A 19,759-nucleotide genomic window follows, 5' to 3' on the forward strand; every position below is an offset into this window, starting at 1 on the left:
CAAACTCCTGGGCTCAAGTAATTGATCCAATTGCCTCAGCTTCCCCAGTACCTGGGACTACAGGTACCACCACCCACCCACCCCCGAACACCTGGCTAGTTTTCTTATTTTTAGTAGAGATGGGGTCTTGCCCTTGCTCAGGCTGGTTTCAAACTCCTGAATTGCTTGAGCTCAGGCAATTCACCCACCTCAGCTTTAGAGTGATAGAATTACAGGTGTGAGCCACCAAGTCCCGCCAATCTTAATAACAATTTAAAAATCAATGTCCAAGTTAATTAAACAAACCAAATGGTCAAAACAAAATGTCTTCCCTTAAATTACTAAGAACTTTTATCTTTAAAAAAATAAAAATCTTTATTTAATTTTACACAGACTCTTCTCTGCCTTCAAAGATCGATTTTCTCCAGAGTTTTACTTCCTATCAGTTAGATCTCTCAATGTATAACATGATAGCTATTTATTTGTTTATTTATTTTAGAGTCAGAGTCTCACTTTGTCACCCTTGGTAGAGTGTGGTGTCATCACAGCTTACAGCAACCTACAGCTTTTGGGCTTAGGTGATTCTCTTGCCTCAGCCTCCCAAGTAGCTGGGACCACAGGTACCCACTACAACACCTGGCTATTTTTTTGTTGCAGTTTGGGTGGGGCCGGGTTCGAACCCACCACCCTTGGTATATGGGGCCAGCACCCTACTCACTGAGCTACAGGTGCTGCCCTATTTTTTTTTTTAATCTAAGTTTTATACATTGAGATTTCTTGTCCCCAATGACTACCTGTTCTGGAGTCCTTGGAAAAATTTTTTTTTGCCTCTAGAGGTTTTGGGAAGGCAGCAAGAATATTTTCACATATGCCATAGATTATAGACATTTAAAGAAATAAATCCAGACTTCTAAAAGGACAGTTTTAATACTTTGGTGGCTCAGTTGCTTAGAGGTAACAGAAAAGAAGAAAAGCAAGATTCTTTAGAAGAAACAGACCTTTCTACTACAGCCACTTTAAAGAAAAACAAAACCTTAGTTATTTCACAATCTGAAAATCTTTTGAAGTAGATAATGAAATCAGCAAATCCAGAGATTCTTGTTCTTGGAGGGTTCTGTGTCTGTTGGAACCTTGTCTTTCCCTATTACTTTGTTTGACTCTATCCAAAAAGCTATCAGAACTGAAGTCTGGGCTAAACTGCGTGACTGGAGATCAGCACTTGAAGGAAAAAAAAAATGGTATCATCAAGCTTGCAAAAAGTGTAGAAAAGGCTCCTCCATTTTAACTGTAAAGGATGAAGATGAAAAAGTGACAGGGGATGACTGGAAGCAAGGCATTTTACTCTAAGAAGTCTCTTACCTCATTTAAACTTTAACATCTTTTCCCCCATTGTAATTCCTAACAGGAATTCAGTCAAAATTTTATATTTGAAATTGATTATGCTTCCAGATAGAACGTGTTACTCAATCCTGGTTTAGAGTGGGTCTCATGGCCACGACTATTAACCAGGCATCTGAGCCTTCAGGTCATCAATAAGGGACAGTAGGAAACTGGAAAGAGTCGGGGCCACTTGCTTTTAAGCTGTCATATGTTCTAGTGGAAGAAATCTTTAAATAGAAAACCGCCTTCCCTTCATTTGAGATAGTCAGTGCACATCTTTCCACATTGACCCCTCACTGCTAAGTGTATACCTACTGACTACTACCATGTTACTAATTTGATAAAGCTGAATGATGATCAGAAGTCTTGGTGGGTCCTGGGTGATTAAAAAAAAAAAATAACAACAACAACCTTGTATTCCAGCACTTTCCTCAGGGAGCCTGAGGTGGGAGGATCACTTGACCAGGAGTTGAGACCACCCTGAGTGAGACACCATTTCTACAAAAAAAATATAAAAAATTAGCCAGGCATGGTGGCACTACAGAGTCCCGGCTACTGGGGAGGCTGAGGAAGGAGAATCATTTGATCCTAGGAGTTTGAGGTTGCAGTGAGCTATGATGACACCACTGCACACCCTAGCCCTGAGTGACAGAACTACACCCGATTTCAAAGAAAGCATCAAGCAATTGAGAAGAACATAAGAAACATAAGCATTACAACTTTCCAGTCCTATTTCCACATATAGAAAAGAAAAATCTGTCTAGATGTTGTCTCCACTCTCCTACCTTTCCCTGGCCCATAACCAATCTTAGAAAAACTGTTTTCTCCAATTAAAATAGTTTATTTTTAAAATGTGTAAAATTTTATTTTAAAATGTGTAATCTTCCTTGTCCTTAAAACATTACTAAACCTCTCCTTTTCTTGCTTTCCCAGAAAAGATGGCAGGGCCAGGGAGGCCACTTACACTCCTGTTTGACTTAAGCCTAAGAGCTGGAGGCTGCAGGGAGCTGCTATCATGCACTGCACTCCAGCCTGGGTCCCAGGAAGGAACAATTCCTGACTCACTCATGGTGCCTCCTTCCCATATGGAAGTCCAGTCCTCACCCCTGTTCTTTTTTATAGGGCTTCATTCCCTGGGTTCTGGGGCTATTGCTTGGTCTCAGTTCACAGACACAGAGGAAGGTGTTTACTGGAGCCCACATTTCAAATGTTGAGTTCACACAGCAAAAGAAATTACTGAATAGAGGGAGTGATTATATTCTCACTGGTTTCAATTTAAACTAAATATAGAAACTTAGTTCATTTGTGTCACTTGGATACCAAACATTGACTTGCTTATTTTGTTCTAAAGACTAGTTGAGAGTTTCTAAAGAGAGTAAGAAACCAAGTCCCCTTAATTCCAGGGGTCATAGGTCAGCAATGTAAGCTTAGCCCTAAGCACGGCTGGGAAAGAGGACCAAATGCTATATGTAACAATCCAGAACACGGGAATAACTGGGTGATGAAAGCATTCTCTAGGTGAGGAAAATGTGAGGCTGCCTAAAATACAACTTGTGAGTGAAAAATAATTAAACGTAATATCCCTATGGACATTATTCTCAAAATTAGATATAGAGGTAATACATTAGAAATGCTTTTTTTTTTTTTTTTTTTTTTTTGCAGTTTTTGGCCAGGGCTGGGTTTGAACCTGCCACCTCCAGCATATGAGGTCAGCGCCCTATTCCTTCGAGCCACAGGCGCCACCCTTAGAAATGCTTTTCAAAGTATCTGTGAATAAAATGAGAAATGAATGAAACCCAAAACTGATTATACACCAGCCAGTGGCTTCTTATTTCATTAGTCAGTAACGATTTCCATAATTACAAGCTTAACAGGTCAAGAAATAAGCCATCTGCAGTGACCATCTCCCAAGGCACACAGTGGAATTGATAGTCTCTCTCAGTACAGCCTTTCTTAAATAAGAGACCAGGAGGAGAATAAAAGAAAACAAAAGCCTGATTAAAAAAAATTGAGGCCCAGCCTGCAGTGGCTCATGCCTATAATCCTAGCACTCTGGAAGGCTGAAGCCCGTGCACTGCCTGAGCTTAGGAGTTTGAGGCCAATCTGAGCAAGACCAAGACCAGTCTCTACTAAAAAAATAGAAAAAATTAGCTGGGTCATAGCTACATGGGAGTCTAGGCAGGAGGATGGCTTGAGCCCAGGAGTTTGAGGCTGCTATGAACTGACACCATGGCACTCCAGCCTAGGGCAAAAGAGTGAGACTGTCTCAAAAAATAATTGACCAAAGAGTGAGCAGATACAAACCGAAGACAAAATTTGGGGTAATGAAGACCCACATTTGGGGCACCTGTACTCCCAGCTACTCAGGAGCCTGAGGGAGGAGGATCGCTTGAGCCATGAGTTTGAGGTTGCAGTGAGCTAGGCTGATGCCATGGCACTCTATCCAGGACAACAGAGTGAGACTCTGTCTCAAAAAATAAAAATACAAAAAAAAAAGAGGCAGAGAGAAAAAAAAAAAAAAGACAATTTCACAACAGGTAGTGGTTAATAGGGGCCCTATATGTGAGACCACCTATATAGGAAAAGAGCTTATTTCCCAGCTGGAGTCCGGTAGACAGGAGGACAATGCTCCTCTCTCCTTCTTATAATTTTAAAAAAATTCCAGCTATAATTTTCTTTATTATAGGTCCTGATCAGATACCTCTCAGGGAAGAATTTGAGCAAATTATGCTGAAAGCCATGCAGGAGTTTACTCTGAGAGAGCGAGCCCTGCAGATAGGTGCTCCGTGTACCCCTGTGTTGCCAGGGCAGCTCCCCTGGCTCGCAAGATTAATCGCCAGCGTATCTCAAGACTTGGTGCATGTGATTGTGACCCAAAACTCTTTGGCAGAAGGGATTTCAGAGACATTAAGGACTCTCAGTGAAATGAGACACTATCAAAGGCTACCAGACTATGTTGTGGCAATTTGTGCGTCGAAAATCAGAGGAAATGAATTTTGTGTGGTAGTGTTAGGTGAGTAATTTCTTTTGTTTGTTTTTTTGTTTTTGTTTGTTTATTTGTCCATTCGTTCAATTATCTGTCCATTTGAAAAGTATCTATTGGGTGTTTCAGGCATCCATATAATTAATCTCTGATTAATTGCTCCAATGCTAGTTCCTTCTCCTAATTTTTACTTTTCCTTTCCTCCTCAGATCAGGTTTTCGTAACTCTCAATTTGGCTGGTGCCCCTGTCAGCTGGTTGTGGGAGCATTATTTCAAAGCTCACCCTAGTAACAGATAACCTTGTCTCATGTAACTGCTGTCCTTAAAAGGTTGTGGAAATGTCACTCTAGCATGTGATAAAGCCAGCACCACAAGTGGCCTAAGACAGTTAATCAAATTTGCCAAAAACTTAGCTCATATATTCTCCTTCTCACTGAGGAATTTATTTAATATTATAACATTGATGCCAAAGAAGATTCAGAAAGTTGGCATGTTACAAAATGAAGGTTTTGTTTTTTGTCTTTCTTGTTTGTTTCTCACTGTTCTGATTTTCTATCAGGCACCATCCTGGGTAGCCAACTATTCTATTTTTATTTCTCTCCTCTCCGTTCTGAAGGGCTTTCACTTCTTCCTGGTAAAGAGGTGAAGCCCCCTCACTTTGGCAAAACCTGTCTACCCATCTTTCTGTGCTATATAAATTTTCAGAAAGCTTTGTCAGACAGTAGAATACATTAATTTTTAACATATTGATTTGTAAAAGCAATTTAACAACATAAGTTTATATTTTAAGGCAAATATTTATAATAAACATACAAACACAATTTTTATAATGTTTTTCATGTTCTTCCCTAGTCTTTTTTTCCCCCTATATCCACAGCCCCTGGACATTCATCAGAGCAAATGGCCCAGCCTGGGGGTAGGCTTGGGGTCACCCACAGCCCCAATGCTGGGGGGGTGGGGCACAGGGATCTTCCCTATCCCCTATTCTTTAAACACACGCATGTGTGTGTTTTCACATTTACAAATGTAAGGCACATCAATTTTTCCCCTGATCACTTGGCGTTAGATTATAAATGTTTTCTGTTTCTGTCTACAGTCTTCAAATTGACCTCGCAAATCTTTGAATGTGCCATGATTTTCTTAGCCCAGTTCCTGTAGTCACCACCCCCCCCCTTTGGTGATTTCCAGTTGTTGCTATTATAAATAATGTTCCGGTGAACACGTTCTACTGAGGTCATCTCTTCTCCCCTCTGTTCTGCAGGCCAGCATCAGTCCCGAGCTCTGGCAGAAAGCATGCTCACCACAAGTGAGTTTTTAAAAGAAATTAGTTATGAGCTCATTACAGGAAAGGTCAGTTTCCTGGCATCACATTTCAAAACCACGTCATTAGGTGAGTGGATCTGGCAACACTGTCAGCCCCTGGCTGCATGATTTTCTGAACTTAAATCTTAGCCTTTCGAGGAGACAGTGTGGAGAATGAGCTTGCCGGCAGATCTTTCATTGGGAATGGTGTATCCCGGGTATTGTGTTACTAACGCCACAGGAAGCAGCAGGGGGATCTGGGGAATCACGTCACTGTAGCATCAGGAGCCTCAGCTCAGCTGTGACTTTGTTGGGTAACCTTGGGTCAGCCCTCCCTTTCCCTGGATCTCTTTTTCTTTTTAAGGTTTTGTTTTTTGTTTTTTTTTGTTGTTGGGGATTCATTGAGGGATCTCAGTTTTCTAATATGTCAAACGGGGATAAAGTAATCCCTGTTCTGCCTGCTTTTGAATATTACGGAGGTCAAGAGAGAACAGCTAGTGAAAGCAGGTGAACTGTTAGCACTATACCAAGGAGGGTGGCCCTTGCGATAGAGACACTGGTGCAGAGATGGTGAAGCTTAAAACACCCACAGGCTGAACAGATCTTGATGAGAACCCAGCCGAAGAGCCCAACTCAGAGACTGATAAAAACAACACAAACATATCATTGCTTGTAACCTTATCTCCACTTAATTTTGTAATAGGTGATGACCTAGACATGCTGCTAGAAAAAATGCAACAAAGAAGAGGAGACAGCGTGGTTACCCCCTTCAATGGAGACCTTAATGAGTGTGTGTCCCCCGAGGAGGCTGCTGCTATGGTGCCCATACAAAACCTGGGTAAATGTCACTGCACACCAAGAGTAGGAAATCGGTCCTTAGGACAGGCATTACAGAAACGAAGTCATTCTGAAGGTTTTGAGGATTCTTCCTGAAGTCATAGACCATGACAGCCTTTCTCTCATTGTCTGTGAGATAAATCTGGCTCAAATTTAAGATGCCTTACCATTAAGAAGTCCCTGATCCTAGTTAGTAAAAGTCTCCTAGAATGAAAAACAAAGACTTTACCTTAAGCACTCTCTCTTTTTTTCCCTAAAAGATTCCAGGCATTTTGGTGCATTTTTCTTAGTTTCACCAGCAGGGCCCAGAGAGTTGTGCTTGCTGAGGGCTTCACAGAACTGCTCCATAGCACGTCTGGACAATAGGCCTGCTGGGCCCCCACTCATGTTCCTTCACTTACACTCTGAGTCCAACGTTGTCTTATGGATAGGAAGGCCTTCCCAGCAGACGCTGCAGACTGTCGAGTCATCTGCCTTACAACAAACTTCAAGAACTTAAAGGGGGACTGGGGCCCTAGAAGAGGAGTTCTGTCATTAGACTGGATTCCTTTGTGTTCAGATTCCTGCCCCAATTCCCTGATTGACAGGGACAACACAGGAGAGGGAAAAAAAAGAGCAGGTGAAAGGATAGATGGGAAACAGACCCAGTTAAGTTGCTGCTGACAGCCACTTGGCCACCGCCTGATGGGAATGCATCATTCATATATGAGGATTGCCCCAGGCAGTAAAAGTAGCACAGCTTGGCATCAGCTCAGTTGTAAAAATACATGGAATTGCAGGCAATAAAATGTTTTGACTGCTGGACAATATTTGGTAATAAAGTGATCACCCAGATGATCTAAAATGTGTTTTATATTAACGGTTTTGAATTGTTAACACATTTAGAATTTAAACATTCTCAGAGGACTTACAGATTCCCAAGCACATATCTTTGGTTCTTTGTTTACAAAACATTGCATAAAGATGTTTTTATGATTCCTCAAACTTCAAACTTTGCTAAATTAAATTCTATAAATGTATAGATGTTAAGTCCCAACCCATCCAACCTGTAAAATGAAGGTAATAACAGCCTAACTACATCAAAAGACAGACTTACATTGATTAGTAGTCTTTATGGTGCAAAACTTATCGGGGTTACTATTAAAAGTTGCTGCTCCAGGGCGGCACTTGTGGCTCAGTGAGTAGGGCGCCGGACCCATATGCAGGAGGTGGCAGGTTCAAACCCAGCCCCGGCCAAAAAAAACCACAAAAAAAAAAAAAAAAAAAAAGTTGCTGCTCTGGAGCTGGTCACAGAGGCTCACACCTATACTCCCAGCCCTTTGGGAGTCCGAGAAGGGAAGACCGCTTGAGGTCAGGAGATCAAAACTGGTCTGAGCAAGGGCAAAACCCCCCTCTCTCTACCAAAAATAGAAAAAATTAGCCAGCTGTCATGGCAGGTGCCTGTACTCCCCGCTACTTGAGAGGCTAAGGCAGGAGGATTGCTTGAGTCCGGGAGTTTGAGGTTGCTGCTCTGATGACTCTACTGCATTCTACCCAAGGCAACAGGGAGATATTCCATCTCAAAAAAAAAAAAAAAAAATGCTGGCAGCTTTGGGTTTTTCCAGTGGGTTCTCTCAGCCAGTAGGGAGACCACCCATAAAAATCTCCATTTGCCATCGGCACCCTTGGTAGCTGGGGTTCTGTGACTGCTGTCTTTGCTTGCACTGCATTGCAGTTTGATTTTAGAAAACGTTAATTAGCACAGGTTAATCAGGCCCTTGTGAGTCTGTTCCAGATTGCCGCATTTGTTCCTTGATTAAAAGGCAGGTCTTTAAAGGATGGGATGTTGCCTGCTCAGGCGTTCAGCTGACTCAACTTGTTTCTCTCGTTGCTTGTGTACGTGGATGTGCACACATGTATAAGATAGATTGATCGCTTACTTATGCTGGTAATAAAAAGCTACCGACATGCTCAGAGTATCTGGGCAATGTTTTTGGAATACATCACCTGCTGAGTAGCCAGCTGGCTGTGTCATGAGTCAGGTCTCTTCAGATAGTCCAGGCGTCAGCACTGGAGTTGACCACAACCACCTAGACCTGCCAGGTCACAAGCACTGGCAAAAGTGACCAGAATGGGAAGAAAGGTGAAGGTTATGTCTCCATGACCTACGTTATGTAGTCACTGGGAGGGGAATTTCAGACCATGCTGCAGCTGACTTGCTGAAGAGGAAATGTTTACTGTTGTGCCATCCAGGAAAGCTCGAAGGAACGCAGCCTCCTTATAGTCACAGCATCACCTCCTTCCCCAAACTGGGTCTGGGTTGGAGCACCAGCCTGTGCTGATATCTCTAATGAAAACTGGAAACTCTCCCCTTTCGAGGGATGAGTCTTGGCTCCAGCTGCAAGGGTTAGTCTGTCTCCATTGTTTCTGGCTTTGAGTAGGGAAGGTTAAACATTTGTGAGACAATCAATCGACTTTAAAATAATAACATTTGTAAAACTGCACATCCACTCCTGAACACATCCCTGCAGCCTGAGCACATCCTCTCAACTAAGTTTCCCAGGAAAATGGACAAATCTATTAAAATTCAATAGGAGCTAAGAATAGCAAATGAGAATTCCTCTGTGTGTGTGTATGATGTGTCCTCATATGTATTCAAGTGGCCCTCAGAGATGTAAATTAATCTTATTCTTACAACTTTTTTTTTTTATCTTTTAGATTTAGAAAATGAAACCTTCCAAATTTATCAACCTCAGCTAACAGTGGCCAGAAAACTCTTATCCCAGGTGTGTGCTATAGCAGACAGTGGCAGTCAAAGCCTGGACCTCGGTCACTTCAGCAAAGTAGACTTCATCATCATTGTCCCAAGATCTGAGGTTCTGGTCCAGCAAATACTTCAACGGATTCGACAATCAGGTAAGAGTGAACTTTTGAAGACGAGCCTACCAAGATCCAGCCATAGATCCCTTCTGCCTCTTTTCTTTTGCTTAATCCAAATGTTTCTAGGACATGTAAAACTTTTTTCAGTAATACAAATCATAAAAGAACCTTAGGATTGGCGCCTGTAGCTCAGTGGTTACGATGCCAGCCACATGCACCCAGGCTGGCAGGTTCAAACCTGGCCCAGGCCAGCTAAAGCAACAATGATAATTGCAACAAAAAATAGCCGGGCATTGTGGCGGTTGCCTGTAGTCCCAGCTACTTGGGAGGCTGAGGCAAGAGAATCACTTAAGCCCAAGAGTTTGAGGTTGCTGTGAGCTGTGACGCCACGGCACTCTACTGAGGGTGACATAGTGACACTCTGTCTCAAAAAAATAAATAAAAGCACCTTAAATGTTATTTTTAAGTTTTCCCTCAGAGTACCTTGTCCTTTTTCCCTCCAAGGTCAAGGGTACCTTTCATACCTATCATACAGTGCCTCTGTTAAAATGCATTTTCCCTTCAGTGAATCTGGAGCAGGCACCACATTCTACATTTCCGGCTAGCCTCCAGAGGATGCCAGGTAGCTGGTCACAAGACCACACTTTGGATGGGTGTGGTGACTCACACCTATAATCCCAGCATTCTGGGAGTCCAAGGAGAGTGGCTAGCTTGAGCACGAGATTCCAAGACCAGCCTGAGCAAGAGCAAGACCCGCCTCTACTAAAAATAGAAAAACTAGCCAGATATGGTGGCAAGCACCTATAGTACCAGCTATTAGAGAGGCTGAGGCAAGAGGATCAATAGCTTGAGCCAAAGAGTTTGAGGTTGCTGTAAGCTATGATGACACAGCACTCTAGCTTGGGGCAACAGTGAAAAAAAAAAAAAACTATGCTTTAAATATGTGACTATAAGAAACCTTATGTCATTAGGTCCATGGGCCAAATGAGTAGACTAAAAATACATTTCCCCTCTCTCTTTAACCTCTCTTGGTGGCTGTGACTGACGCTTGGAAAGTCTTGTTCACATCTGGAATCCCCACGTGCCTAGTTAATAGTGTGGTCTTCTTTTTAGCCTCTCAGTTTCTGAATGACAAAATGACCCTCTGGAAATATCCACTTGTAGCTGATGAGCTGCAGGAGTTAAAACACCATCTCCCCCAGAGAGAGATGTGCTCTCTTGGCTACTCGCCATTTCTGCATTTTTTCCTCCTCCTCCCTCATTGTGGGAAGCGGACAGGCAGTAACCAGATTTTTTGTTATTTCTTACATATTTTTTGCTTTCATTACCGGGAGGAAGCGCCTTCTCTGTTAGATATTTTACTTGTACCAGCTGGCATGTGTGGCCTCCCTGAGTTTGTGATCTGTTATCCCAAACAGTGCTTGAGCAAACACAGCACAGTATCTGTGTGCAGTGACAGAATCATCTGCAGAGCCTTTTCCTGAAATAACCTCTTGGTGACATGTGCTTTCTCCTGTCCTGATGCAATATCCAAAGAAAGTGTATGATCTTTCCTTTTCCCTTCTCAGTTCTCTCAGGTTTGTCTAACATCAGCATTTTAAGATCGCCACCCCTCAGAAAGGCACCAGAATTTGACCAGTTATATAAACCTATGTTTCTATAAGCTAGGAGAAAAAAACAAAACAAAAAAACAACATTATAGACAGAGCCAGAAAACTCAGAGCAAAGCATATTTTAAAAACTATTCACAAGCTGGCTTTTGCATGCACACTGAAATATTTTTTTGGAAAAAAAAATATATATTTAAAAATAACTTTATTTAACTTTTATAACAGAAAGGCATATTTATGGTATTCTTTATTTTGAAAAATAAAAGATAGTAAAAAGAAATTGAAACGTTTATAATCCTGCCATTCAAGGATAACTACTGCTAACATTTGCCATTAACAGATGACTTAATACTTCACTTCCCCACCTGCATCTGCTTATCACTGGCATTATAGTGTGCACACTTTTCTGTGCCATGAAAAGCCTTTGTAAGCATTGTTTTTAATGAACATATAGAATTCCGCATCATAACCACCAAAATTTATTTGCTTTCATATTTAAATACCTTCATATTCTTGGAACATGTACCGACTGATGGAAGAGGAAAGACCAGAAACACATTAAGGTATAAGGAGAAATTGTTCAGGGCAGATTAAATAGCAAATAACCTTTAAAAAGCATAGCTATGAAAACAGAGAGCGTTGTCAAGAAATAATCGGACTCCGTTTCCCCATACTTCATTTTGTGAATTGTCAAGAGCTTAGTTTGCCTGCAGCCACGGAGAGCAGAATCTTGGGAGGAAGGACCCTGGCACCTCTTTTAGATCTCTTCTCAGCCCCGGCTCCCATTGGTGCTCCACTGACGCTTGGATAGAGGGTGGGAAGGGACGGGCAGAGGGAATAATAACACCCACGGCCTCCACTTCCTGGTCCCAGCTGCCTCCCTTCCTCAGGAAGCATGTCAGCAGCCAGCCTGCCAGAAAAAGCACCAGTCAGGGAGACGTTGCCAGCCTGTGCAGAAAGGGCACATCCTTGGCAGAGCATGTGTGGCTGAAAGTAGAAAGATGAAAATAGAAACCATCACATTGCTGCAGACCCAGCACTAAAGTCAAGGATTTGATACCTTAACTCACATTCTGATTAAGAAATGGAAAAAAGACAGGAGGGAGGGGGGAGGGAAAAAACAAAATAAAATGTTATGGAAAGAATTTGAAGGTTAAAAAAAGAACTGAAATGAGTTAAACATCTTTAAGTTTGCCTACCTTGACGTGTGACTGCTGGGATGATCAGTGGAGAAGGAGGATTTTTAGACTTATAGGCAAGGCTGTTGTTTTAGTGTTTTCTTAAAAAAATTGAAATTGTAGCATAATTTTTCTAATTCGGAAGACTCCATATCCTATAAATACTAGGGTACTGGTGCAATCAAAATGCAAGCCACTTTCAATTCAAGGTGGGTGGGATGAATACAGGAAGCATTTGTGCCTGGTGGGATGAATACAGGAAGCATTAAAAGCCTCCTCCTGCTTTTAAAAGGTGTAAGTGTCAGTTCCAGCAAATGGGGGTGTCCAGTTAAGGAAGTGTTACCATGCTCAGGGGAATGGCACACACCTGATGCTTCAACACATGCATGATTATCAAAGAGCCAGAGATATATTTTACCTGCTGTTACGCAGATTGTTTACTCTATCAAAATGGATGCGAGGAAGTTTTAAGGAAGTGGCTGAGACTACGAGCAGAACTGAAGGGATAGGCGAAAGCATTCTCACTTCCCAAAATAAATTTTCTTGGTCTCGTCAACTTCACATCACCTTGTTGGTATCCAAAACTTTCAATATTAAAAAGACAGTATTTACTGGGCAGAAACAAAGGTGGCAGGGAACAGGATCCCAGGGACAAAAGTCCTGAGAAACCACACTGCCCTGAGCTGGACGAGAGAAGCACTAGCTACTCCTCTGTGCCAGCGTAACTGAGCATATCCGCTCACTTCCGGGCAGCCCAGTCCACCCCAGCTCTCAGCACCCTCAGGTCGTCATCCTCAGACACTGTTGCCCTTGGGTCATGTTTTACACCCGCCGGGTCCTGGAATCATCCACTCAAAGGTTCCCAATTTTAGGTGACAGTCCCTCTTTCGCTGCATACTGGACACTTTGTTGGACACTGGGTGGGGTGGGGAGTAGGGGAGAATCCCAGGTGATGCCATAATAAATTCTTTTCTTGGGTCTTTGGGTGGTTTTCTCTCCATTCTCCACAGCGGCTATCGCAGGCTCTCTCCTCACTCACCAAACCTCAGATCTCATTCTTCTCTCAGCAAATGACAATGCCACCTATTTCTCCAACCCAAAGTAAAAAACCTCCAAACCTCCAGATAAATACTTCTTGCCTTCAAATCTAGAAACCTGACTGGTGCACATCCAACGTTCCTCTCCCCTCCTGCTGGGCCGCCCTACTCTGGTTAAGCCTGACTCCCACCTCACTCTGGACACCATCCCAGCCTCATTCTCAGGGCCCTGTTAATTTTTTTCTCACATTGCTTCAACTTCTTTCCCTTCAGAGACTTATGCCATCATTACCACACTTTCTGGAAGACAACACAAGCCTCTGTTAATCCCACTTGGACCTCCTGATCCCCTCCTCCCACCAGCTGCCACATGGAGAGAGTTGTCCAGTGTCACCTCCATCTCTTTATCTCTCAGTCACTCCCCCAAACCCTGCAAATTAGCTCCCAACCTCACTGCTGTTTCACCAGTCACCTTTTCAGTTCTTATCCTATCTGAGCTTTTGACAACATTGGGACCACCATTACTCCTGTTCTTCGGGCTTCCAGGGCACAGCCCTTCCCAGCCTCCCTCCCACTCCAGAGCACAGTGCTCACACACCGTGTAGTTGTCTGTCGTATACTCAACACACAGCTGCGTGTTTATTAATGAGCTTTCTGTTTAGCCAGAAAGCAAAATATTTAGGGAACATGTTGTCTTGCCTATGACACAGCAAAACTGAATTTTAACTCCAAATCTGTTCTGATAGAAAGACGTAGACATAATATTTAAGATCTGGTAGACCTCTGGCAAAAACAACTTTGATTATTAAAACCATTTTCCAGAAACCTACTTTAGCCAAAGAGTAGAGACGTGAATTGATTAATGTGTAGGCATTAGGTGTGTCTTCTAGTCACACACAGCTCTGGAGTTGCACGTGTGCGTTTGGGATGCTTGATTTTGATATCCTTTGTTCACCTGCACAAAGTCTCACCAAACCCAGATTAAAGAACTCTTCTCTGTGGGAGGACAGAAGGGAGCCAGCTGGGCCACCAGAAGACAAAGGAGACCACTAGTTCAGTGGGCTCTGAAGGCAATTAGGAGGATTTCAACCAGCTATTTCAATGCCCAGGTTATTTGCTGAAAAGAAATTACAAGGGTAAAGGAATGCTCACTGTTAAAATAATACTTGAGACTTGGTACCTGTAGCTCAAGCAGCTAAGGTGCCAGCCACATACACCAGAACTGGCGGGTTCAAATCCAGCCCAGGCCTGCCAAACAACAATGACAACTACAACCAAAAAATAACCGTGTTGTGGCAGGCGCCTGTAGTCCCAGCTACTTGGGAGGCTGAAGCAAGAGAATCACTTAAGCCCAGGAGTTAGAGGTTGCTGTGAGCTGTGATGCTACGGCACTCTACTGAGGGCGACAGCTTGAGGCTCTGTCTCAAAATAAATAAATAAATAATACTTGAAAACTCAGCATGCTCTAATGATTTAATATTTTCTTGATTTTGATAACCTTTTAAGCATTGGAATGATTTTTTGTGTTTTTTTCATACTAAAACTTTGGTGAAATTAATTCAATCCATAAAGAAAATGAACCACTAAAACTGAGAACAGTTTTATTTTTCTTTGGGACGTCTTTATAAGAAGAACAAGAAATAAAAATTAAAAATAAAAATTTGGAAATATTTTTTTTTTTGAGACAGAGTTTGACTCTGTTAACATTCCAGGCTACAGTGCTAATTTTTCCATTTTTAGTAGAGATGGGGTCACACTCTTACTCAGGCTGGTCTTGAACTCCTGAACTCAATGGATCTTCCCATCTTGGCCTCCCCAAGTGCTAGAATTGCAAGCATGAGCCACTGTGCCCAATCAGAATCGAAATTCTTTATTAAAAAAAATTCAAGGGATAAGACTGTAAAAGTTAGAAACATTGTTCTCTTCAAATAAACAGGCAGTGTTCGGGGGCATTAAGATAAATGCTAGAGGCTCAGTGCCTATAGCTCAAGTGGCCAGGGCGCCAGCCACATACACTGGAGCTGGCAGGTTCAAATCTAGCCTAGGTCTGACAAACAATGACAACTATAACCAAACAATAGCCAGACGTTGTGGTGGGCGCCTGTAGTCTCAGCTACTTGGGAGGCTGAGGCAAGAGAATTGCTTAAGCCCAAGAATTGGAGGTTGCTGTGAGCTGTGACTCTACAGCACTCTACCGAGGGAGACATAGTGCGACTCTATCTCAAAAAAAAAGATAAATGCTAGATCATCTCTAAGGATGCCTGAACATTTTAGAGTTCCCTGACCATTATCAGCTTTTACTTTTACTTGATATTCAGACTGATTAGCTCCCTCTGTTAATGGGTTGTGGCCATTTGGCTAGATTTTTTACCTTTGTGGCCTTAGACACTGATACTCACAGGGTATTGTAGACATGGTGAATATGTTCTTGGTTTTATTCCTCTTCAAGGGCCCCCGATGGTAGAAAAATTGCTGCTTCCCCTTTAAAGTTTTTAGAAGAATGGCCTCAGAGAACATAATGTTTTTTTTCCCCCTTGGATCCCCCAAAATGGGAATATGGGTTAGCTTGAGTTTTCTTAAATACATATAACCTTTAGTAAGACTCTAGTCTAGCTGCTTAAAGTCCTTTGCCCTTCCAAGAAGCCTCCTCTTTGGGGGCCTGTAATGTTGGTTTTTTAGAGGAAGATGTTTGTGACTGGGATGCCACACTCGCGGCAGCTCCCCAACGTTCAGACTAAGAACCTTTCAGGGACACAGTGATTCCCAGCCACCACTGGCTCTGTTCTAGAGTTCAAGGAGTTGCAAAATTCTGTGAAAGAAGAATTATTACAGGTGCCTCTTAAGTTCCCACTTATCTCAGAAGTGAGATTTTGCCTTTTTGTAGATATGGCCCCTAATGTCTTAGTACCACGATGAATAAATACCCCAGGAGTGCCCTGCTGATATCCATTTTTATTACAGGGCTGGAAAAATGTGACAAATTTGCCCATAGCTTATTGGAAAATAATTTTTTAATCCTATAGACCTGTGAAAAGCAAGTTAAGTTATTAAGAAAACAGAATGAAGGTGACCTTTCTCGGACCAGCCATTTCTCAGCCCTTGTGACATTTTCAGCTTTTACACCTCTGTGCTTATTTCTAAAAAACAAAACAAAGCATGACATCTAAGTGAGAAACTAAGTAAAAATAATCTATGTGAGATAGAAGAGATAGGCATGGGATGAGTATGACTTTTCACATATTTTTGACTTTTGATCCTTAAAAAGACTTACAGATTTAAAAAATTAAATTAAAATGAAGGGGAGGAAGCAAATTTAAAATTGAATACAAACAGAAATAAAACACAGCAAAAATAATTAATTCAAGTAATTTTTGAACACTTTTCTTACTCTGTATCCTCAATGTGATGTATCCCCAGAGTACAAAGATTGCAAAGAAATCTTGAGTTTTAATGTTTGTTGTAGGAGGTGTTATTGATAATTTTAAAACTATTTTGTATTATCAAAGGAGAGAGCAAATAGGTAAATATTTTAGTATTTTTGAGAACCAGAGTTCTTACATGAAATGAACCTCAAATAGGAATGAGAAATAAGGAGATTTTTTAGATTTAAATTGAAGATATAAGTATAAAGTCATCATTTGAAAAATATTAAATATATTTTCCAACTCTGTCCACTGAAAGCTCTTAAAAACAGTGACATCCTCATGTGAGTAAACGCAGAGAGCTTCTAGGTCTTGGCTTCTGAACACTGTTTCTATTGTTCTAGCTCTGAGGTGGAAACAGTCTAGAACATTATTTTTGTGCCAGAGAGCGAGAAAGTACTCAAAAATTGATGGAGATATGTCAAAAAAAGACACAGCAGCCTGCTTAAAGAGAATTTTGTTTGCCAAAGGTAGAAATTGTGAACATCAAAATAAATGATAGCAATAGATTGTAACCTATTGAAATGTTTAAAAGCCCATGAGTCCAGAGTAATACTAAAAAATACAAAAGCCAGGAGAAATGAAGGGCGGGAGGAAAGTCCTTCTCTACAGAAGAGTGTCAGTTAATAAATGTAGGAAAAATTATAGAAATAGAAAATCCTATTTTGTGCTACCAATAAAATTATTGGTTCTGACAAAGATCATCACAGATACTATTAATAAAACCACTGAATAAATGTCAAATATTCACAGTCTCAAAGTATCAGTCCACAGATGAAAAACCAACTAATCAAACTTGGGTCTCTCCAGGGATGGGACAAATTGATATTCACAATGTCACCTCTGAGGTGTAATTGTCAAAAATGTTTAAGCTGAGTCTAATCACAAGGAAGCTTCCAGACAAATTCACATGGTGTAGCATTCGACAAAAAGCCTGAATTTTTAAAAACATCAATGTCATAAAACACTGAAAAGAAAAAGAAAAGGCAGGGAGGTTATTTTGCTGGGTTTTTTAATTACAGAGAGTAAAAAAAAATGACAACCAAGTACAACACGTAACTTTTTATTATTTATTTTAAAATTGACAATGTTAACCAGTTTGATGAAAATATTTCAAATTGTATATAAAACCAGCACATTGTACCCCATGATTGCATTAATGTACACAGCTGTAATTTAATTTAAAATAAATAAATAAATAAAAATAAAATTGACAAATACAAATTGTATATATTTTGATACACAGCATGATGTTTTGATATAGGTAAACATTGTGGAGTAGCTAAATCTAGCTCATACATCCATTACTTCACATACTTATCTTTTGGTGGTGAGAACATTTAAAATCTATTTTTAAGCAATTTTCAAGTATACAACACCTTGTTATTAACGATAGTCACTGTGTTGTACAATAGATCCCCTGAACTCACTCCTCCTATAAAATTGATCATGCTGTTTGTTGTCCAACTCTGTGACTATACTAAAAGCTATTGAATTGTACACTCTAAGTGTGTGAATTATATGTGAGTACATACATTTCTCTATAAATCTGTTAAAAAAACAATATGCCCCTTCACCCAGCTTCTTGTAAAGCTAACAACTTGTATAACCATAGTATAATTAAATTCAGAGCAGGAACTCAATGCTGGAATGATACTCTCAACTAGTAACAGACCCGGGCTGTGCCTATGGCTCAGTGAGTAGGGTGCCGGCCACATATACCGAGGGTGGTGGTTTGAACCCAGCCCCAGCCATACTGCAACAAAAAATAGCTGGGAGTTGTGGCGGACGCCTGTAGTCCCGGCTACTGGGGAGGCTGAGGCAAGAGCATCGCCTAAGTCCTAGAGCTGGAGGTTGCTGTCTGTGAGCTGTGATGCCACGGCACTCTACCAAAGGCAATAAAGTGAGACTCTGTCTCAAAAAAAAAGAGAAAAAACTAATAAAGACACCTCACCAGTCTTTCTCTGAATGTCATTTTCCCGTTCCAGGTTCCAGGTCGGGATCTTACGTTGCACTGAGTTGTTACATCCTCTTCCCTCTTTCAGTCTGTGACATTTCTTCAGTCTGTCCTTGTTGTTCACGTCCTAAGTGAATACTAGTCACTTGCTTTGTCTAACACCTCTCAGGGCATCATGTCAGAAGTACAGGATGTTGATTTGTTTTATTATTGGTGATGTTAACCTTGAATGCTTGATTAAGGTATATTCGCCAGGTTTTCCCATTGTAAAGTGACTGTTTCTCTCTTTGTGACTGATAAAAAAATTTTTTTTTAATATTTTGAGCTGTGCTAGCATCCTGTTTCTCCTCAAACCTTCACACGCTGATTTTAGCGTCCATCAGTGACTCTTGATTGCAATTTTTTGTGGTATTTGCAAAATAGTGATTTTGCATGTCTATCATTTTTCCCTCTATTTCCTATTAGTGGGAGTTTATTAGTTGAATTTTGTAAGAAAAAGCTGTTCCTCCTTTATAAGTGCGATTCAGGGATATTTACTATATTCTATGGGTTATTTCCAACACTATGATTATTTATTTTTCTACTCAATTTTCCTAGCTTAGGCCATTGGATACTCCTTTAAGCAGCCTCCTGCTTTTTAACATATCATCCTTTTTCATATACTACTTCTTTATTTTCTGGAATTACAAGACATTCAGGGGTTATTTTTATTTCCCTGCACCAACACTGTGATTAACCTCTTTTCCAAAAAACCCTGATTCCTTTTATTGAAGAATGATATTTAAAAAACAAAATCTGGGTATAAATTGTGTTCATCGCTCTTAGTCCCACTCAGCAGATAGAGCCAGAACGTTATATGTACGTACATTAAACCATGTGAGCACACATATGTCTCTTAACTTCTATATTTTTTAAATATGAGTTTATTTATATCTCTATGTATGTACATTAACCCATGTGAGGACACGTATTTCTCTTTAACCTCTATATTTTTAAAATATGAGTTTATTTATATCTCTATGTATGTATATTAAAAATATGGGCTCATATTAATACCTCTAACTCCATTCTAACCCTACAAGGTTCATTTTAGGTTTTTCCCTTTCTTTATTTATAACTTTTTTCTCTGAGAAGAAACTTGTTTCTCATAATCTACAATATTTTTTTTCTGGTAATTAGAAACACACACGCCTGTGAGAAGCAGGTTTGCTTACT

At 40.9% G+C, this 19,759-nt stretch overlaps 1 protein-coding gene across 9 annotated transcripts in view; it reads left to right on the forward strand.

The window, feature by feature from the left end:
- GREB1L (GREB1 like retinoic acid receptor coactivator) overlaps positions 1 to 19,759 on the forward strand; it is a 308,414-nt gene that overhangs the window by 234,781 nt on the left and 53,874 nt on the right. For all 9 annotated transcript variants that reach the window (XM_053571376.1, XM_053571377.1, XM_053571378.1 and 6 more), the window contains 4 exons: positions 4,046 to 4,372; positions 5,604 to 5,732; positions 6,348 to 6,482; positions 9,179 to 9,376. In XM_053571376.1, the coding sequence (XP_053427351.1) occupies positions 4,046 to 4,372; positions 5,604 to 5,732; positions 6,348 to 6,482; positions 9,179 to 9,376 (789 nt within the window). The remainder of the gene's footprint in view (positions 1 to 4,045; positions 4,373 to 5,603; positions 5,733 to 6,347; positions 6,483 to 9,178; positions 9,377 to 19,759) is intronic.

The sequence above is a fragment of the Nycticebus coucang genome, chromosome 19, assembly GCF_027406575.1.
Source record: "Nycticebus coucang isolate mNycCou1 chromosome 19, mNycCou1.pri, whole genome shotgun sequence".
Classification (NCBI taxonomy): domain Eukaryota; kingdom Metazoa; phylum Chordata; class Mammalia; order Primates; family Lorisidae; genus Nycticebus; species Nycticebus coucang.